The sequence below is a fragment of the Mesoplodon densirostris genome, chromosome 10 (genome assembly GCF_025265405.1).
Source record: "Mesoplodon densirostris isolate mMesDen1 chromosome 10, mMesDen1 primary haplotype, whole genome shotgun sequence".
NCBI lineage: Eukaryota > Metazoa > Chordata > Mammalia > Artiodactyla > Ziphiidae > Mesoplodon > Mesoplodon densirostris.
The window spans coordinates 56,899,471-56,922,830 of NC_082670.1; the positions used below are offsets into that span (position 1 = coordinate 56,899,471).

The 23,360-nt window shown below is 41.8% G+C and overlaps 1 protein-coding gene across 2 annotated transcripts in view; it reads right to left on the reverse strand.

Annotated features, from left to right (window-relative positions):
• The window catches only part of OSBPL10 (oxysterol binding protein like 10), a 294,376-nt gene that overhangs the window by 256,593 nt on the left and 14,423 nt on the right, over positions 1-23,360 (reverse strand). Inside the window, exon 2 of one of the 2 annotated variants that reach the window (XM_060109531.1) lies at positions 19,881-19,981. The exons of the other annotated variant lie outside the window; for it this stretch is intronic. Coding sequence (XP_059965514.1) covers positions 19,881-19,930 — 50 coding nt within the window. The 5' untranslated portion in view covers positions 19,931-19,981. The remainder of the gene's footprint in view (positions 1-19,880; positions 19,982-23,360) is intronic. 2 annotated transcript variants of the gene reach the window in all.

Genomic DNA, 23,360 nt, shown 5'->3' on the forward strand with positions numbered 1-23,360 from the left:
ACGAGAAGGTATTCAGTAAGATGCCAGAGAAATTCTGAATCACCAACCAGGTGCAAAAGGAAATAGATGCTCAAATCAATTAACTCATTAATTATGATTTACCCTTTGATTAAACTCACAGATCAAGTTTCTGACAATACTAGGGAAGAATTGGGGGGAGGACAGATTGCAGGTTGGTTTCTTAACCAATGCAAACCTGCCTCAGTTGTCTTTCCTAAAATATACACATTAATGATTTCATGAAGAAATGCACCAATCAACAGAAAAATAAGTTGACCGAAAGGTTAAATACCAACAAATTACGGGCTTCCCTGGTGGCGCAGTGGTTGAGAGTCCGCCTGCCGATGCAGGGGACACAGGTTCGTGCCCCGGTCCGGGAGGATCCCACGTGCTGCGGAGCGGCTGGGCCCGTGAGCCATGGCTGCTGAGCCTGTGCATCCAGAGCCTGTGCTCCGCAACGGGAGAGGCCACAACAGTGAGAGGCCCGTGTACCGAAAAAAAAAAAAAAAAAGCAACAAATTACCCTTACAGTGCACCTTGCATGTGCCCAGAACTGTGTAAGGAGCTGGGGTATTTACATTCCTCTCCATTCTCAGGAAAACACTGTACATGCAGGAAACACTAAAGGATATTGGATCCCTACCTCACACCACAGACACAAAAGTCCAGACAGAGTAAAGACTTAACTGAGAAGGGTAAACTTCTCAAACTTTCAGCAGAAAATAAAGAATATTTTTCTAAAGGGAACCCTCCTACACTGTTGGTAGGAATGTAAATTGGTGCAGCCACTATGGAGAACGTATGGAGGTTCCTCAAAAAACTAAAAATAGAGCTACTGTATGATCCAGCAAGCCCACTCCTGGGCATATATCTGGACAAAACTACAATTCGAAAAGATACATGCACCCCCTATGTTCATAGCAGCACTATTCACAATAGCCAAGACATGGAAACAACCTAAATGTCCATCAACAGATGAATGGATAAAGAAGATGTGGTACATATATACAATGGAATATTACTCAAACACAAAAAAAGAATGAAATAATGTTATTTGCAGCTACGCGGACCTAGAGATGATCACAGTAAGTGAAAAATCAGACAGGGAAAGACAAATAACATATGATATCACTTATATGTGGAATCTAAAATATGACACAAATGAACTTATATATGAAACAAAAACAGACTCACAGACATAGAGAACAGACTTGTGGAGGGGGAGTGGAGGAGGGTTGGATTGGGAATTTGGGATTAGCAGATGCAAACTATTATATATAGGATGGATAAACAACACGGTCCTATTACACAGCACAGGGAACTATATTCAATATGTTGTAATGAACCACAGTGGAAAAGATATGTAAAAGAATATATATGTATAACTGAGTCACTCTGATGTACAGCAGAAATTAACACAATATTATAAATCAACTATACTTCAATTTTAAAAAAAGAATATCTTTCTACTAACCAGAAAAGAAAATATAGAAACCCTGTCACATTAAAATTAAGAACCTCTTGACCTAAGGTCACTATCTGTGGATTGACGGGGTTTGGGTCAGAGCTGGGAGATACTCTCAGTGAAAGATCTGAGTTGTCAGTTGTGCTGTGGGTTGATGCAGCAATCTGAGAATCAGCAATTTTTTAAAAGTAGGTCTCTGCAGGAAACTCTACTTATGTTTGCTTGTGTTGGCTTCCCAGGCATCTGAGATGAGCCTGCCAGGGGAAATGGCTGTTTCTGTCAGTGAAAGGGAGCAGCTGTCAGTGTTGGGAAGCATAATAAAGATAATATAAAAAATAATAAAAATTTGTTTTCCAAGAAAAGCATCATGAAGTTAAAAGACAAGCTATCAATTAAGAAAAGATACATGTAACACATACATCCAACAAAGGATAAGTATTCAGAATATATAAACAACTCATAAGCCAATGTGAAAAACATAAATAACCTACTAGATAACTGAGCAAAAGACACAAGCTGGAATTTCACAAAAGAGGAAGAAAAAATGACCCTTAAACAAATGAAGAGCTGCTCTCTTTCTGAGAATCATGGATACCCAAGTTAACACACCAAGGAGATACTATTTATACCCAGTAGCTTCGCAAAATTAAGAAGTCTAATCACAGACATAGAAAACAAACTTATGGTTACCAAAGGGGAAAGGGAGGGGGAAGGGATAAATTAGGAGATTGGGATTAGCAGATAAAAACTACTATATATAAAATAGATAAGCTCAAGGTCCTACTGTATATAGCACAAGCAACTATACTCAATATCCTATAATAAACCATAAAAGAATATGAAAAAGAATATATATATGTACTGACACAACGTTGTAAATCAAGTATACCTCAATTAAGTTTTTTTAAAAAATTAATGTCTAACAATGACAAACACTGGAAAAGATGTAGAATGACAGAACACTTATACTCCACTGGCAGGCATTAAACTGGTACACCTACTTTTAGGAAACAAGTTAGCATCATCTTATAAAAATGAGAGTCCAGATACTCTAAAACCCCCAAATCCCATTCCTACATGTACATCACAGAGAAATTCTCAACCACATGCACTGGGAGACACACACACACGTGTGCGCACAGTCGCAACAGTGCTCCTGGGAGCAAAAATGGAACTATCTAAACCCCTAATACCAGGTAAGTAATTCACACAAAGGAGTGTTCTAAGAATGCACCACAGTTAAACACAATAACAGGGATCCATTTTGGAACCATAATGAGTGAAAACAACAACTGCAGAAGACTACATACAAACATACTTTATTAAAAATATATTTATTTATTTATTTGGTTGTGCTGGGTCTTAGTTGCAGCAGGTGGGCTCCTTAGTTGCGGCTCGCAGGCTCCTTAGCTGTGGCATGCGAACTCTTAGTTGCTGCATGCGTGTGGGATCTAGCTCCCTGACCAGGGATTGAACCCGGGGCCCCTGCACTGGAACCACTTCGCCACCAGGGAAGTCCCCACAACATACTTTTTAAATATATAAAACTGAAAACAAATAAAACTAAATGATAAATTATTTAAATAAATATTATAAAAATAATTTATATTATTATTTATAAAAAGACAAAGCAATGATGAATCAAGGGACTTCCCTGGTGGTCCAGTGGCTAAGACTCCACGCTCCCAACGCAGGTGGCCCTGGTTCAATCCCTGGTCAGGGAACTAGATCCCACGTGGTGCAACTAAGATCTGGTGCAGACAAATAAATAAATAAATAAAATATTTTTTAAACAATGATGAATCAAAACCCAAGAATTAATGGTAACCTGAAAGGGGGTAGGTGTAGGAGTTGGAGAACGCATGCATAGGTGAGCTTCTAGTGGTTACATGATCCTTCCTTGATTGAGCAGTGAACTCACACCTGTTCATGTTCTTATTACTCTTATGACATATACATATATATATAACATATACTTGTATATACTCTTTTGTATAAACCAAATATTACATTTTTAAAAGCTGAGAAAGGGCTTCCCTGGTGGCGCAGTGGTTGAGAGTCCGCCTGCCGATGCAGGGGACACGGGTTCGTGCCCCGATCCCGGAAGATCCCACATGCCGCGGAGCGGCTGGGCCCGCGAGCCATGGCCGCGGAGCCTGTGTGTCCGGAGCCTGTGCTCCGCAACGGGAGAGGCCACAGCAGTGAGAGGCCCGCGTACAACAACAACAACAAAAAAAAAAGCTGAGAAAAAATAGTAAATTGGTACAGCCACTATGGAGAACAGAATGGAGGTTCCTTAAAAAACTAAAAATAGAGCTACCATATGATCCAGCAATCCCACTCCTGGGCATATTTCTAGAGAAAACTCTAATCCAAAAAGATACATGCACCCCAATGCTCACTGCAGCACTATTTACAATACCCAAGACATGGAAACAACCTAAATGTCCATCAACAGATGAATGGATAAAGAAGTGGTACATATATACAATGGAATATTATTCAGCCATAAAAAAGAATGAAATAGGACTTCCCTGGTGGCGCAGTGGTTGGGAGTCCGCCTGCCGATGCAGGGGACACGGGTTCGTGCCCCGATCCCAGAGGATCCCACATGCCGCGGAGCGGCTGGGCCCGCGAGCCATGGCCGCGGAGCCTGTGTGTCCGGAGCCTGTGCTCCGCAACGGGAGAGGCCACAGCAGTGAGAGGCCCGCGTACAGCAAAAAAAAAAAAAAAAAAAAAAAAAAGAATGAAATAATGCCATTTGCAGCAACATGGATGGACCTAGAGATTATCATACTGAGTGAAGTAAATAAGACAGAGAAAGACAAATATATGATATCACTTATATGTGGAATCTACAAAATGATACAAATGAACTTACTTATAAAACAAAAACAGACTCACAGACATAGAAAACAAACTTACAGTTACCAAAGGGGAAAGGTGGGGAGGAGGGATAAATGAGGAATTTGGGATTAACATATATTCAATACTATATATAACACAGATAAACAACAAGGACCTACTGTATAGCACAGGGAATTATATTCAATAGTTTGTAATAACTTATAAGGGAAAAGAATCTGGAAAAGAATAGATAGATAGATAGATAGATAGATAGACAGATGTATGACTGAATCACTGTGCTGTACACCTGAGACTAACATAACACTGTAAATCAACTATAACTCAATTTTTTTAAAAAGATAAAAAATAGTCATCTATTCATTTCATGACAGTATAAAATTACAAAATGAAAACAAACAATAAATAAGTGATTTTTTAGATTATATGTGGTATTATTATTCCCATTTTACTGATGAGGAAACTGAGATTTAGAAAGGTAGGGTAACTTTCATACATACAGTTAAATGAAAGTGACAAGGCTGGGCTTTTATTTAATGTTAAAAGCTGAGGCTTTTAACACTATGATATACTATAAGGTTTCCACCAGGAAGAAAAGAAATTAGAAATAATTCATATGATTCTACTCTTCTTACAGAACATCTATGCCTTCCAAGAGTGGTAGGACATAAGCACTATTTGCTCAGGATTTCTTAGCTCTAAAGTCACAATTTTTTTTTTTACATTTTCTTAACATGTTATATTGAACAGACAAAAAAAATCCTTTAAAATTCAATGAAATTTGCAATTTAAAGAAAACCTATGATAAAGCATTTTCTTTTATTTTTCAAATGCAAAGAGGATGCTGGAGCAAGTAAGAAACCACGCCTTACTACACGATGGGTGGATTGAGAGCGTTTCATGATAAAAGTGATAAAGTAACCAGCTCCTGGTTCTTCTTTTCTTTCTGGCTCTAAGCTTCAGAGCTCTCTCACAACTCCACGTCCTAAGTAGGTGGTATTTCCTCCAGAAAGAGTTCTTTGCCTACCACATCCAGAACTGGTGCCCCTCCACCGTGCTCCCCCTGTGCCCTGGGACTCCACGCCACGGTCCGGGGTCTCCTTCCCTGCCCATTACTCCCAGAGAGAGGGATCCACCAATGACCTTCCACCCACATGTGGCAGATGGTGAGCAACAAATGAATGAACAACCATCCTGCTCCATGAAATCCATCCACATAAAGGGATCGGGGGGACATGGGGTAATGGGGAGAATGTGCCCACTGCAATCAGACTGCCCTCTGTTTGAACGTCCACTTCGACACCAGCTGGCTCAGCTAAAATAATAAGATCTTACTAAAACCTGCCTGCCTTGAATGATTATTAGGATTAGCGGCGATAATGTATGTGAAAATGGGTCCCAAAGTGATTTTAAACTGTGGGTGCACACTGAACGGTGGGGAGGAAGGGGCCCACATTCTGGTTCAACTGGTCCAGAGTGGGAAGTATTCTGTAATAATTCCCAGTACTTCTCCTGTGTAGGCAGGTTCCAGAACCTCTGCACACAAGAGAACAAGGAAGGAACCAGCATATACAGAGCCTTGCTGGGTCCAACACTTGTCACATTACTTAATAACCTGTCCCCAGAGAGTGGGCACTGCCGCCCTGTCATCAAGTAGTGCCATTTTTTTCCCACCCTCCTCCTCCTGCCCCTCAAACATCTCAATCACCTTCAAAAACGATCTACCTAAACTTTCATATATGTCACTAAATGTAAATATGCTCAAACGGGGTGTGTGTCTCGTGTGTGTGTGTGTGTGTGTGTGTGTGTGTGTGTGACAGAGACAGAGAGATGGAGGAGAAGGGAGGAAGGAAGAAAGAAAGGGAAGAAATTGGGGAGAGGAGGCAAGAAAGTGACTCCTTTTTCCATCAGAGAATTTAGCATCTTCAGGCTCTGGTTAATTCGTTAACAGAAAAGCTAAATAGAAATTTGTTTCCAACTCCAGCTGTTGTGGTGGACTGGTCCTATATTTCTAGCACGTACTCAGCATAACGAAATCCTCAACAACAAAAATCATTAGAAGAAGGCTGGATCCATCTTTTTTAACCCTAAGACAATTAAATGATTAAATGTCAAAGGTGCCCATCCACTGGCCCTCTCACTCCTCCTGCACGTAAACCTCCACTAACAGTATTCCTGGAGAGGGGAGGGAAACAGATCCGAGAAAGGGCGCCCTGGCCCAGATGCTGAGACTCAGAGAGACTGAGCCAAACGGCCTCTGAGCCCCTTTAACTCTAATCGGCTACAAAGAGCCTTTGTGCATTGATGCCATCCAACTGGAAAGGAAAAGGAGAAACCACCTCCAAGTTCCATGAGGAAGGCTCATGGTCCTTCCTTCTTCACAGCAATGATTTTAAAGCTGCCATCTCAGCAATGAGAGGGAATCAGTGCCTGATAAGACATGACGACACAGACGAATCCCAACGCGTTAGGCTAACTATAGGAAGCCAGGCAATAACTAGTACATACTGTCTGGTTCCATTTATATGAAATGCTAGACTAGGTAAAACTAATCTATAGTGGGAGAAAAGCAGGGTGGTGGCTGCCTGTGATGGGAGGGGCAGGGGCACGAGGGAACTCTGGGAAGGTGGTGATGTTCTATACCTTGACATGGCTTTGGGTAACAGGTGCATGCAGTTGTCAAAACTCAGCAAACACACACTTAAGATTCATGCATTTCATTGGGAAATTTTACATCAAGAGAAAAAAACTGCAAACAGATCCTTAATGATAGGATAAAATGTTTACAAGGAAGTGTACTGATATTGGTAATCTACTTTGAAATGTATAAAGAAATAAAATGGGAAATTCCCTGGCAGTCCAGTGGTTTAGGACTCCACGCTTTCACCGCCAGGGCCCAGGTTCAATCCCTGGTCGGGGAACTAGGATCCCAAAAGCCGTGGCGGGGGGGGGGGGGGGGAGGAAGGAAGGAAGGAAGGAAGGGAGGGAGGAAGGGAGGGAGGAAGGAAGGGAGGGATGGAGAGAGAGAGGGAGGGAGGGAGGGAGGAAGGAAGGAAATGGGTTGATAGATGGATAGATGGAAAGTTATGTAATAAAGCAGGTATAATGAAATGTTCATTGTAGAGTTCAGATGATAGATATATGTGTGCTCCCTATACAACTCTACCAACTTTCCTGTATGTTTGAAATTTTTCAAAATAAAATGTTCAGGGAGCAAGGGGAAAGTTAGCCATATGGGGGGTGGGGGGTAGGTAAGCTAACTGCTAAGAAAAAGCACAGAAGCTACTGTACCCACTGGGGTTTAAGGCAGCTGTGACCTGCTCTGACAAAAGGAAAAGAGAAAGAGGGCAAAGTTGAGCATAATAGCAGTCATTTATTGGGCAACCACCATACATCAGAGATGTGGGTTAGAGAGTCACCTGTTATCTGATTTTACCATCGCAATCTCCCTGCATGATAAGCATATCATCATTTTCTAGACAAGCAGACTAAAACTCAGAATGGCGTAATAACTTACCTGTGGTTATCAGGCTGGAAACTGAAACTGGTTCTGCTAGCCACGAAACCCCAGGGCTACATAGGAAAGAGCACCATGAGCCCAGCACTCCTTCCCTCTTCCCAAGGTCAGGACCGTGCCAAGGGCACAGGCATGGCAGGAAACCACTCCTACACAGTAGTGCCACCTGCCACACAGTGGTAACAGCACTGACAGCTGCACTGAATCCCAGTCACTGAATTCTCCCAATAGCCCTGGAGTCTCCCACACTCAGTCCTTCTCCCTCTGTTCTTTGCACTTCAAGAATCTATCTACCCACCAGAGTTTTAGTCATCACATCTATGCAAACACCCCTGGTCACAAATATTGCAAAGTTCAGCACTATCCAACAGTCTTCAAGCCCACCTGCCTTCCTGCTCTGCAGAGGTAAGAAAGCTAGACACTCCCTTCACCGACTCTCTTGCAGCTAGATTCTTACAGGCAGATGCACCCACGCAAGATTTGAAAGGCAGAGGGAAACAACAGGAGGTAGCAGCCACAGGCTGGGAGGTCAGAACTTTCAGCAAGACAGGACAGTGGGAGGCGTGTTTGATGTCTTGGAGCAGCTGTGCAGAGGGTTTAGTGTCACAGGTACTGGGGTGGAAGTGAATTAGAACCATGTTATGGTTGCGATTTGGTTGGAGACAAGCTGTGTCACCGCTGAACGTGTAGCACTGAAGCTTGGTTCTCCCAGAAATACTGTCTAATTAAACCTGTCTAATAAATCACCTGCTGCTTAGATGGCTTAGAAGAGATCTACTGTCTGCAACGAAGATCCTAGCTCTGCTTCTGAGCAGCTCCGAGACAGTCTCCCAAGTTATGAGCCTACACAACTGCCTGCCAGACAATAAAACTCCCTAGTACAGGACATAAGCTTCCCACTTTCCATGTTGGAGGGAGGGCAGGAGAGGACAAGAGGAACAGGGAGAACATATTACAGTCTGTCAGCTTCCAGGAATATACACACGGTCTCTCAGAAAAGCAAACCTAGAACAGCCTTTCAAATATCCAAGGTAACAGCAACAAGAGAGCACATAAAAAATGAGGGCCTTGGGCTTCCCTGGTGGCGCAGTGGTTGAGAGTCCGCCTGTCGATGCAGGGGACACGGGTTCGTGCCCCGGTCCGGGAAGATCCCACATGCCGCGGAGCGGCTGGGCCTGTGAGCCATGGCTGCTGAGCCTGTGCATCCGGAGCCTGTGCTCTGCAAAGGGAGAGACCACAGCAGTGAGAGGCCCGCATACCGCAAAAAATAATAGTAATTTAATTTAAAAAATGAGGGCCTTTCAAGGACCTCTGCCTCACACCTTAGACTAGGATTTGGAATAAAGCAGTTCATTCTTGGAGACCACTTCAGGTAAGAATAATCTCATTCAAAAGTCATGTTGGCACGGTGATCTGAGAACAGCCTAATGATGTACAAAGGCATGACTGTTTTTTAACTACCACAACTTACACAGAAATAAATATTTTTGTTCCCTCCAATGGAAGACCCGCAGAGGCTCCTTCCTGGCTTATTGTCATTACCCATAACCTTTAGGTCCATTGAGACAAATCCATCTGCTCTGAGCATGGTTATGAGATTGGGAAACAGCAGAAAGCAAGTCAGAGCCATTTTTAGTCAAAAATGAGGTAAGACCACAAAGCGGGCAGACTTCTTTTCTGCAGTGGCTTGTACTTGTTCTGAAGGCAATTCCAAAAAAAGTAGCTTTCAAAATAATTTGAGCGATGGTAGCACTGTTGTAAAAAGGACTCTTGCCATTCTTGGAGATACATATATTTGGGAATTCCTGTTTAGGAAAATACACTTTTAGAGTCACTTCATATAGTGTGAGATTGAAGTGTGGTCATTTGTTTCTTGGTTAATTGTGTGTGCACCAACCAAGAAGAAAGAAAAAAATTTTAATCTGCTGTGGTCTAGCCTCTGCGGCCATTGGCAAAGGTGGAGGAAGGCTCATGCCAGCATGAAACCTGGGGACCACAAAGTTAACTTAGAGCGACAGTGTGACTTTGGCACTGAATAGCCATTTACCTGATTCACTTTAGTCCTGGCCTGGTTTCTTCCAACAGTTGGCCCTCTGGCTATTGCTCTCTTGCAGGGATTAAGTAAAGAGTGAATTATAACTCTTTTATCGAAGAAGTCAAAAAACAGAAAATGACACTGCTCCTCACAAATCAGTCCTTAAAATATCTTCTCCACCAAAATTCATTTATACCTTTCAGGCTTTACTAGATCTCAATGTACTAACACCTGTCAGATACGCAGGTGCTTTTTGCTCTTGAACAAAACCAACTGGTATGCACACACATCAAGGCTTTGCAAAAGTAAAAGTACAAAATGACAGGACTCAAAAGAAATGTACAAAAATGAAAATACAGCTGGATGATCCCAAGAGCAGTGAGATTAGGGGAAAATTTTTCCCAGAAGAAGGCTTTTTTGTTATAATAACTGAGAAGTTATTGAAAAATAATACAAAAGCATCTTCCCCACCACAGATGCTAAATCTCAACTGAGATGTTTATGTCCCAAGTACTGGATTCTCTCCTCCATCACCCACAGAAGCCGAGGGCGCTTCAGCCTTGTTTTCCAAAAAGCTGCTAAACCAGAGATAAGCAAACAATGGCCTATGGGCCAAATCCAGCCCACCACTTGTTTTTTGTAAATAAAGTTTTATTGGAACACAGCCATGCCTGTTTGTTTACATACTGTCCATGGCTGCTTTCATGCTACAACGGCAGAGTTGAAATTACTTACTATCTGACCCTTTACAGGAAGTTTGCCAACCCCTATACCTAACCAGAGGAAGAGCCACTGCAGCACATGGAAAGCTCACTAGTGCACCATGGGAAGTGTCCCCCAAAGGTCAAACACCATCTCTACGGAGCCAGGGTGTAGTCCAAAAGAGCAGTTCTTCAAGAATGGAGGAGTGAGCAAGAAAAACAAACATGTCACATCTGCCAACATGCCAAGGTCCAGGCTAGAGCCACTGCCAAGCAACTAAAGAATGCTCTGTCCTAAGACCTGCTAGGAAACATCAGTCCCCAGGGAAGTCTCAAATGTTTAATGCAACCTAATCAGATTTAGCTAGGTACCTTCCAGAATTCAGAAGTGCATCTTCTATTTCAGCATCACCAGAAACAGTGCACTATCTACTGACAGATTCAAAGCAGTCCTAAAGACTGGTTCTTTATTCATAATTTGGAAAATAAAATAAAAGCAACATTGGCTATGAAAAGCTACTATTAAACCTAGTTCTGGACTTCCCTGGTGGCGCAGTGCTTAAGAATCCGCCTGTCAATGAAGAGGACACGGGTTCGAGCCCTGGTCCAGGAAGATCCCACATGCTGTGGAGCAACTAAGCCCGTGTGCCACAACTACTGAGCCTGCGCTCTAGAGCCCGCGAGCTACAACTACTGAGCCCGTGTGTCACAATTATTGAAGCCTGCGCGCCTAAAGTCAGTGCTCCGCAATGAGAAGCCTGCGCACCGCAACGAAGAGTAGCCCCCGCTTGCCTCAACTAGAGAAAAGCCCGCGTGCAGCAATGAAGACCCAACGCAGCCAAAAATTAATTCATTAATTAATTCGTTAATTAAAAGTTAAAAAAAACAGGGCTTCCCTGGTGGCGCAGTGGTTGAGAGTCCGCCTGCCGATGCAGGGGACGTGGGTTCGTGCCCCGGTCCGGGAAGATCCCACATGCCGCGGAGCGGCTGGGCCCGTGAGCCATGGCCGCTGGGCCTGCGCCTCCGGAGCCTGTGCTCCGCAACGGGAGAGGCCACAGCAGTGAGAGGCCCGCGTACCGCAAAAAAAAAAAAAAAAAAAGTTAAAAAAAACAGTTCTCTTTGTGATATAGGGAATCGCAGGCGGTCCAGTGGTTAGGACTCCGCACTTTCACTGCCAAGGGCCCAGGTTCAATCCCTGGTTGGGGAACTAAGATCCCACAAACCCTACAGCCAAAAAAAAAAAAAAAAGTGACTTATTCTTTGCGATATATTAGAGGAAATTAGCATCAGACTCAGAGATAAGATATCCCCAACACAATCTTTTAATACCCCAGGAACACAGGGTTCAAAAATAGCTCTCTGCACGATTTGAAATGCTTCTCCATCACTCAAAACAGCTAATAAACTAGAATGTGGAATGAATCTCAGGGCACTGCCCAGATAATGAGAAACCAGTGGGTATTCTTTGCTGTATAACAAAACCACAGGGCAGAGACCATATTTAGCATCACTCTTTTGGAGTTTTTCCAAAATTGCCTGAGAAGCAGAGATCCAATTTCTTGTTCTGACTCTGCCACAAAGTCAGAGTATAACTTTGAATTAAATGTCATCTCTTGGGGGCTGTTTCCTTACCTATGAGATGAGGACAAGTTCATCTGAGGGCCTTCGGGGTCCTGGAATAATTCCCTGAGAAGGAAAATGTCAGCCTACCCCTGCCTGTTAAGCAATTTTTATTTATTTTGGAAAATGCTTCCAGAAAAAGAATATAGAGGTAAAACGTCAGGATTATTCCTGAGTTGTAACACGTGGTCATAGGGTTACTTACAATCAAGTTCTCTCCAATGCTGAGAATGAAAAAGTTGCCTAGCAGTTAAGAAATATAAAACTCTCCCTCCTGGGGTCTGATGTATTCTGTTGTAAAATGGTTCTTCCAAACTCCCTGGCGCAGAGAGGACCATCTTAGTGCCATGCTGAATGTTTAAAAAACTACGTACAAAAAAGCTTCCACGAGCAACAAACAGCTCAAGACCCAGGGCAAATGGGGAGCCTCGGAGGTCTCTTCCGTTTTTTATAACTTTGGGGGGGGCAGCACCCCCCCACAGCAAGTGGGATCTTAGTTCTCCAACCAGCGCCCCCTACAGTGGAAGCGCAGAGTCTTAACCACTGGACCGCCAGGGAAGTCCCGGAGGTCCCTTCCTGAACTTGTTTTTCGGTTTTGTCAACCTAACTAAAGCACCCTTCCCCTGTGGCCCAGGATGCCAGAGGTACCACATAAAGTAAGGCTGGCACCAGCCACACCCCACTTGTCATACAGACCCTCAGTTACACTCACCAAGTTCAACAACGTGAAGTAAAAATTTTTTTCCACTTGTATTACAGTAAAATTTACAATGCTGTGTTAGTTTCAGGGGTGCACCAAAGTGATTGTTATATATATGTATATACATTCTTTTTCAGATTCTTTTCCATTATAGTTTATTACAAGATATTGAATATAGTTCCCTGTGCTATACAGTAGGTCCTTGTTGGTTACCTATTTTATGTATAATAATGTGTATCTGTTAATCCCAAACTCCTAATTTATCCCTCCCTACACTTTCCTCTTTGGTAACCATAACTTTGTTTTCTATGTCTGTGGGTCTATTAACATGATGTAAAATTAAACAAATCAGAACCCTGCATGCACATTCAGGATAACAAGAGCATTTGCATCGATTCGGATTATAAAGACTATGGAAATGAGGTGCAACAGGGGAAACCAGTTTAAATATTCTGTTGTCTGGTCAAATTTCTAACTCAGATCCAATTGACCTAAATGAGACAGCAAGGCTAGAATGGACACCAGAAGGTTGCAAGCTAGTGGACATAATGCTCCCCCCACAGCTTAAAACTATCCAGTTCTGAGTGAGAGTGGGAGTGCCTTTTGCAGCTCTGTCTCCCTTCATCGGCTCAGAAACCAAATGAGTGGCTCTGAACCTTCCTGACTTCCTGGAAACTGCCACAAGAGACTGCGTGACCACCTCTCTCCCCCTTTCAAGGGCATCAGTCACGTGTCATACACACACACACACACACACACACACACACACACGCCATAGCTCATACATGCCCAGGTGCCTCTTTCTGTTAATGTCTCATCACGAAGCCAGAGCTGTATTTTTTATTTGCCAGAGCTGTTTTAGAGCCTCCATGTAGAACTCACCCCAAAAAGAATACTTCTAAAAAAGTCTATAACAAACCGAAATCTGAAGCTGTGCCAATCACTTGTTGGCTCAACCATCAAATACTGAAGACCTACCAGGCAAACACGAAGCCCATGGCTGCCTTCTTGGCATGACTTTGTCACGAGCCACCAAACAAGGTGTAGGAGAACCCAAGTGCCAGGGAGGCTCCGGGAGAAAAGTGACCCCGGAAAACTCAGAAGGCTAGCAACTCTCCACTTTATAATTTAAAATATAATAAGAGAGGCAGGGGGCATGCACATGGGGTACATGGGAACTCTGTAATTCCGCTCAATTTTGCTATAAGCCTAAAACTGCTCTAAAAAGAGTCTATTTTTAAAGAGAGATAGAGATCATTATTAATGTTTTTTGTTTTCTCTGTAGCCATTTCTGAATTTTCCAAGTTTTTTATAAGGAACATGAAATAATACCTTTACAACTAGAAAACTAAGTCATTAAAACAGAATATGACCCTCCCCCTTTTTTGTATTAAAAAAAGAACAAAAGTCACTGAACTATACACTGAAAACAGGTACATTTGTTAATTATTCCACCATAAGGTTAATTTTAAGAAGTATTTTTAAAAGCCTTAGAAATCTTACTTTTCACTTTATTTTTTAAAATTAATTAATTAATTATTTTTGGTTGTGTTGGGTCTTTGTTGCTGCGCACGGGCTTTCTTTACTTGCGGCAAGCGGGGGCTACTCTTCGCTGCGGTGTGCGGGCTTCTCATCGCGGTGGCTTCTCTTGTTGTGGAGCACGGGCTCTAGGCGAGTGGGCTCAGTAGTTGTGGCATGCGGGCTCTAGAGCACAGGCTCAGTAGTTGTGGCTCACAGGCTTAGTTGCTCCGCGGCATGTGGGATCTTCCCAGCCCATGACTCGAACCCGTGTCCCCTGCATTGGCAGGCGGATTCTTAACCTCTGCGCCACCAGGGAAGTCCCATATTTCACTTTAAACAGTTTGTATTATAGTGTATGTTATAATCTTTTAAAAGTTTTTATTGCAATATAGTTGATGTATAATATTACATAAGTTACAGGTGTACAATATAGTGATTCACAATTTTTAAAGGTTATACTCTATTTATAGTTATTATAAAATATTGGCTGTATTTCCCATGTTATACAATATATCCTTGTAGCTTATGTTATACACAGTAGTTTATAACCTCTTAATCCCCTATCCTCTATTGCCCCTCCCCATGTATGTCATAATCTTTAGGGAAAGTTAATTTGTGTAAACTAGCAGTACATGTTCCTGTTAAATTTGTGTTTCCTTTCAAGATAATTAATTAAAGTAAGTTCTCTAATTTTGGTGTCACCAATTTGAGATTTGGGGTCCCATAGCCTACTGTCACTAAAGGTAACAATTATAATTCTGTAGAATAAATGGTTTGCTAAGCAAATAATAATAATAAAAGTTATTGCATAATGGATACAGAGTTTCTCTTTAGGAGGATGAAGAAGTTCTAGAGATGGAGAATGGTGATGGCTTCCCAACAGTGTGAGTATACTTAATGCCACTGAACTGTCACCTTCAAAATGGTTAAAATGGTACAGTTTATGTTATGTATATTTTACCATAATAAAAGGAACTTTAGCTTCCACCTAAACACAGTTTTCTGGAGACTCCATACTTTTTAAATGGGAACCAATACAGGAAGAATGTCACAAATGCTCTGCTGGGTGCCTCATGTGCTTTACCAGCAAGAAGTCTAAAATTAGGGTTTCAGTCTCTTCCATTACACTAGTCCTTAATGCAAGGTCCCTAAGACAAAATTTGTCATTTGGTGATTTTCACAAAGACCACAGAGGCACAGAGAGGTGTGTCTGGGGAAACACACCCAAACCTGCGAGGCCTACTCTGAAATCACTGCTACTCTGATTCCATCCATTCTAACAAATATTTATTCAGAGCTGACTACAGCCCGGCACTGCGCCAGGACTTAGGGCAACACCTGCTCTCCTGGATCCTGCCTTCAGTCAAACTATTTCATTGATTTGTTGATTTCAAATAACATTACGGGTGGGCGGGGAAGGGACAAATTGGGAGTTTGGGATTAGCAGATGCAAACTATTATATATAGAATGGATAAACAACAAGGTCCTACTGTATAGCACAGGGAACTATATTCAATATCCTGTGATAAACCATAATGGAAAAGAATATGAAAAAGAATGTATATATATATATATATATATATATATATATATATGTATATATATATATATATATATATATGTACAACTGAATCACTTTGCTGTACAGCAGAAACTAAGACAACATTGTAAATGAACTATACTTCAATTAAAAAATTAAAATTAAAAAAATAAACCATCAAATCAAATAATATTACAGGACAGTGTGACTTGTATGTCTCAAAGGAGCCATGTGTTTTCTTGTTTCCTTTTTATTTCTTTTTCTTTATACTCTGAAATGATTCAAACTTACAGAAGAGTTGCAAGAATATTACAGAGAACTCCTTTATTGTTGAACCCATATTTAACAGTTACTGATGTTCTGGTATCTGCTTTATCCTGGCTCTGGGTCTCTCCCTCCCTTCTCCTGCCCTGCCCCTTGCTTTCCTCCCCTCCATCCACACCCAGCCAGCTGCCTCCTCCTCCCCTTCCCTCTCCCTTTCTCCTTATAGACAGGTTTTCTGGAACCACTGTGAGGCACAAACATCTCCTTTTATTCCTAAACACTTCATTATGTATTTTCCAAGAATAAGAACCTTCTCTTATTTAACCACAGTACAATTATCAATTTCTGGCAGTTAACATTGATTCAATAGTATTACCTAATACATAGCGCATACTCAAAAGTTGCCAATTGTCCAAACAATGGGAAAAGGGGTGGTACCCAGGGTTGTTTTTTGTTTTTTGTTTTTTTTTTTTTGCGGTACGCTGGCCTCTCACTATTGTGGCCTCTCCCGTTGCAAGCACAGGCTCCGGACGCGCAGGCTCAGCGGCCATGGCTCACGAGTCCAGCCGCTCCGCGGCATGTGGGAGCTTCCCAGACCGGGGCACGAATCCGTATCCCTTGCATCGACAGGCGGACTCTCAACCACTGCGCCACCAGGGAAGCCCGGCACCCAGGTTTTAAAATACTGATTTGGGGCCTCCCTGGTGGCGCAGTGGTTGGGAGTCCGCCTGCCGATGCGGGGGATACGGGTTCGTGCCCCGGTCTGGGAGGATCCCGTATGCCGCGGAGCGGCTGGGCCCGTGAGCCATGGCCGCTGGGCCTGCGCGTCCGGAGCCTGTGCTCCGCAACGGGAGAGGCCACAGCAGTGAGAGGCCCGCATACCGCAAAAAGAAAAAAAAAAAAATAAATACTGATTTGAAGACTCCTTCCTCAGCCACCCAATGGGCTGACAGCCCTCCAGGAGACCTGGTTTACTTCCCACAGGACCTTTCCTAAGGGACTCCAGGCAGAAGGAAATTCTCCCTATTTTATAACTTCTCCCTGTGTTACTTAACAAAGCTCTTAACAACCACCTCACATTTAACCTGAATTCATGATATGACTTAATCCTATTTTCCTTTCGTTTTAGTCATTGAAAATCTCTGGATAAAAATATTTTCTTGTAATAAAATTCTGAAGCATCACCCTCCCCCCCCAGTTAGAAACTGTTCAAAGCCCAGTAGCCCTTCTGCTTGGCGCCTCTCAGCAACTACAATTTAAAGCAGTATTTCTCAACCTTTTTTTATCATCATCAGTTTCCTAGGAAGCCTTTTCAGACAAATTTCCTTAAGCATCCCTCCAATGAAATTAATACAAGAGATAGACTGTTCATCTATTCATGTACTCTACCTATATCTGCACCACCATCCCAGGAACCATTTTTTATCACCCCCATTTAGAATGTATTGTCTAAGGTCATTCACAAGCTAGGGTGGGGAGAAAAAGGAGAAAGATCAAGGTGTTACCTGTGTGAGACAAGACCCCAGTCCAGCCCGGGATCCTCAGAGCCAAAGGATCAGAGCTCTAATGGCCCCTCTTCTACAGATGTGGTCTAGGGTCTACCCCGGCCCCATAACAGGCTCAAAATACTACAGAAGACTTTGCATATTCAAAGCTGGAATGGAAGTCTTAGGGTGATAAAGGAAAATCCCCCTCTTGTAAAGGGGATGGATGAACCTGGATTGTCTAAAGGTTCCTTCCACAGATGTCTCCCTGGTGACTCAGTCTACTCAGCAGTCTTAACGGGGGAGCTGTGGTCTCAGTACCTCTTTGGAGGACATTCATCCACTCATTAGAACCAATGCATATATATATACATACATTTTCTTTTTCTGGCTGTGCCACAAGGCTTGCGGGGTTGAACCCAATATATTTACATTAAGCCTGAATTGGAGTCCCCTAAATTGTCTGAAAAAGTATCTCCAGGGACTTCCCTGGCAGTCCTGTGGTTAGGACTCTGCCCTTCCACTGCAGGGTACATGGGTTCAATCCCTGGTCAGGGAACTAAGATCCCACATGCCCCAAGGCCAAAAAAAAAAAAAAAAAAAGTATCTCCAGGTGGCTCTAAAACCGATGTTTTAGATATTTACCTAAAATAATGGCAAGTGCCAGATAGTCAGGGAGAGGACCTCATAAAATAAGATTAACAGCACCCCGCCCTGTAGTATTTGTGTGTTTTCCAAAAATATGAATAAATATCAAGTTCTCATGACTTTATGCAGGTGATATTCAGGAAAATTAAATATACAAATAAGACAGTCTGTGAAAGAACACAAATTCAGGGGAAATTTTGAATACATATGACATTGTAAGCAGGGGTTGTGCTTTCTTTCTAGAACACAGCTCTAAAATTATAAAATAAAGATTTTTAAAAATCAATCAGGATATAGAAGAACTGAAAAATATCAACAAGAACTGGATCTAATTGACATTTACAGAACAATTCTCCCAATGACAAAGAATACATACTATTTTCAAGTAAATATGGAACATTCACCAAGATAGAACATAACCAAGGTCATAAAACAACCCATAAAAAGATTTAAAAACTGAAATGATACAAAGTATGTTCTCTGACCATAATGAAATTAAACTAGAAATGAGTAACAGAAAGATAACAGGAAAACCTTCAAACACTTGGAAACTAACACACTTCTAAATAATCCATGAGTCAAAGAGAAAGACTCAAGGGAAACTAGAAAATACTTTGAACTGAACTAAAATTAAAATACTACATATCAAAATTTGTGAAGGCAACTAAAGCAGTGCTTCAAGGGAAACTTATAGCATTAAATATTTACATTAGAAAAGATGAAATAATTTAAGCTTCTACTTTAAGAAACTAAAAAAAGAAGAAACTAAAAAAAGAAGACACTAAACATAAATAGCAGAAGGAAAGAATAAAAAAGATTAGAGCAGAAGTTAAAAAAATTAAAAATAGAAAACAGTAAAGACCACCTGTGAAACAAAAAGCTGGTTCTTAGTAAGATCAATAAATTGATAAATCTCTAGCAAGACTGTCAAAGACACAAATTACCAATATCAGGAAAAGGAAAAAGGGAATATCACTACAGGCTTCAAGATATTGAAAGGATAATTAGGGAATAATACAAGCAACTCTATACACCCTATAAATTCAACAATTTATAAGAAATGGACCAATTCCTCAAACAGCATTTACTACCAAAACATACCCAAGATGAAACAGATAATCTGAGTAGCTTTACAACTATTTTTAAATTGAATCTGTAGTTAAAAACCCTTCCAAAAAAGAAATCTCCAGGCCAGATGGTTTCCCTGGTGATTTCTACCAAATATTTAAAGAAGAAATAACACCAACTCTACACAATTTCTTCCAGAAAATATAACAAGAAGGATACTTCCCAACTCATTTTAAGGCCAGCATTACCCTGATACCAAAACCAGACAAAGACGGTATTAGAAAACTACAAACAAATATCTTTCATAAACATAGATGCAAGAGTCCTTAACAAAATATTAGCAAATTGCATCCAGCAACATAAATAAAGAATAATATACCATAACCAAGTGAGGTTTATCCCAGGATAGCAAGGCTGCTTCAAAATTCAAAAAGCAATCAGTGTAACCTACCACATTAATAGTTGAAAGCAGCAATCAGTAAAGGGCCAGACAGTAACCATTTCAGTCTTTGCTGGCCTCAAGGTCTCTGCAGCAACTATTCAACTTTGTCACTGTAGAGTGAAAACAGACATAGGCAATATGTAAACAAATGGGCATGACTGTGTTTCAATAACACTTTATTTACAAAAGCAGGTAGCAGACACTTTCAAAATAAAAAACACTCAACAAACTGGGAATAGAAGGAAGCTACCTCAGCAAAATAAAGGCCATTTATGAAAAGTCCACAGCTAACATCATACTCAATGGCAAAGACAGAAAGCTTTTCCTCTAAGATCAGGAACAAAGCAAGGATGCCCACTCTCACCATTTCTATTCAACATAGTATTAGAAGTCCTAGCCAGAGCTATTAGGCAAGAAAAAGAAATAAAAGGCATCCAAACTGGAATGGAAGAAATAAAATTATCTCTGCAAATGACATGTATAGAAACCCCTAAAGAGGGACTTCCTTGGTGGTCCAGTGGTTAAGAATCCACCTTACAATGCAGGGGACGCCAGTTCAATCCCTGGTCGGGGAACTAAGATCCCACATGCCACAGGGCAACTGAGCCCGTGTGCCATAGCTACAGAACCCACGCACTCTGGAGCCCAAGCACTGCAACTACTGAGCTGGCACACCACAACTAGAGAGCCCATGCACCACAACTAATGAGCCCATGCACCACAACTAGAGAGAAGCCTGCGCACTGCAATGAAAAGCCCGCGCGCCACTACGAAAGATCCTGTGTGCCACAACTAAGACCCAACACAGCCAAAAAATAAATAAATATTTCCTAAATAAAGAAACCCCTAGGGCTTCCCTCACAGCACAGTGGTTAGGAATCCACCTGCCAATGCAGGGGACACAGGTTCAAGCTCTGGTCGGGGAGGATCTCACATGCTGTGGAGCAACTAAGCCCATGTGCCACAACTACTGAGCCTGTGCTCTAGAGCCCATGAGCCACAACTACTGAGCCCGCATGTCACAACTACTGAAGCCCACACACCTGCACTGCAACGAAAGATCCTGCATGCCTCAATGAAGATCCCACGTGCTGCAACTAACACGCAGCACAATCAAAAAATAAAAAATAAATAAAAAAGATGTCCATACTACCCAAAGGGATCTACAGATTCAGTGCAATCCCTAGCAAAATCTCAGTGGCAGTTTTTGCAGAAACAGAAAATTCATCCTAAAATTCATATGGACTCTCAAGGGACCCTGAATAGCCAAATAATTTTGAAAAAGAAAAACAAAGTTGAAGGACTCGCACATCTGATTTCAAAACATATTACAAAGCTATAGTAATCAAAACAGTGTGGTGCTAGCCCAAAGAAAGTGGATCAATGAAGTAGAACAGAGAGCCACAGTATATTGTTCTGTATATGATCATATGATCTTTAACAAAGGTGTCAAAATTACTCAGTAGGAAAAGGAGAGTCTCTTCAACAAATGGTGTTGGGAAAATTTGATATCCACATGCAAAAGAATGAAGCTAGGCCCATATCTTACACTATATGCAAAAATTAACTCAAAATTAGATTAAGTATCTAAACATAAGACCTAAAACTATAAAACTCCAGAAGACGACATAGGAGAAAAGCTTCATGACATTGGACTTGGCAATGATTTCTTGAATATGACACCAAAAGCATAGGCAACAAAAGAAAAAACAGACAAATGGGACAACATCCAATTTTAAAGCTTTTGTGCATCAAAGGACACAATCAACAGAGTGGAAAGGCAGCCAAAGGAATGGGAGAAAATATCTGAACCACTTCCTGTCCAAAGTCTTCATCTACAGTCCTGTAGTCAAGGCCACCAGACATGTCCAGACCTGCTCCCAGAAGCTGGCCCACTGTCACACAAAACTCCCAAGACACATTCCCTTTGCCCTTTTTTTTTTTTTTTTTTTTTTTTGCGGTATGCGGGCCTCTCACTGTTGTGGCCTCCCCCGTTGCGGAGCACAGGCTCCGGACGCGCAGGTTCCGGACGCGCAGGCTCAGTGGCCATGGCTCACGGGCCCAGCCGCTCCGCGGCATATGGGATCCTCCCAGACCGGGGCACGAACCCGTATCCCCTGCATCGGCAGGCGGACTCTCAACCACTTGCGCCACCAGGGAGGCCCCCTTTGCCCTTTTTTAAAAAAATAAATTTATTTATTTTATTTATGTTTGGCTGTGTTGGGTCTTCGTTGCTGTGCACGGGCTTTCTTTAGTTGCAGCGAGCAGGGGCTACTCTTCTTTGCGGTACACAGGCTTCTCATTGCGGTGGCTTCTCTCATTGTGGAGCATGGGCTCTAGGCACTCAGGCTTCAGTAGTTGTGGCACGCGGGCTCTGTAGTTGTGGCTCACGGGCTCTAGAGCACAGGCTCAGCAGTTGTGGCGCACGGGCTTAGTTGCTCCACGGCATATGGGATCTTCCCGGACCAGAGATTGAACCCGTGTCCCCTGCATTGGCAGGCGGATTCTTAACCACTGTGCCACCAGGGAAGCTCCCCCATTGCCTTCTTTATTCAACAAATATTTCACAGGTAATTTTAAAACAAGCATCACCATAATTCTAGATAACAGAATTTATAAGTTGTAGGTTTAAAAGTGATTATAAATGATAATTCATTCTAATTTTCCTATGTTGCAGTCAAGCAATATGCTTCTCACTTCATCTCATTTACAGATGAAAAAAAAAAACCGTTTGACATCCATATAAAATGAAACAACTAGACAGGGAAGGGATAAAAACACAAATCTCCAAGCCTTTGGTTGAATGGTCTTTCCATAAGCTGCAAATATGGTGGCATTACCTAGTTTAATGGACAGTTGCTCCCAGGCACTAACAATTCCCACCAGTTTCACTACAGCTAATGTCCGCAATTGTCTAAGAATCATTTTACCACACCTGGGGCATCTTCCAAACCAGAGTGGATGACGTAGGCAGGATGGCTGCCTCAGTGGCCACTTGAGAAGATTAGAGGTTAAGGCAAACTGGGTAATTTTTATTAGATACATACTACATTGGGCCAGGAAGTATATACTACATGTCCCACAGCCTTTTTAAAAAATAAGCCAAACAAATTTTTGCTAACTTTTTAACAAAATTCCAAATTTACAGAGAAGTTACAAAGATACAAAGAACTATTTATTACTAAAGAACTATTAACATTTCACCACAGTTGCTTTATCGTTTTCTCTCGTTTTCTCTACATATACACACACATTTTTCCTGAACCACATGAGAGTAAGTTGCCAAAATAATGCCCCTTTACCCCTATATACTTCAGTGTACAAATATTAAAATCAAATAAACATGGATACAGTACTGTTAGTTATAGACTGCATGCTGTCAATGTCATTTACAGAAAAAAATCAAATCACAAGTTATATTTGGTTGTTACAAAATGTATATTTTGAAGTGTTAAAAGGGAATTTACAGTTTCAAACTAAGAAAGCAAA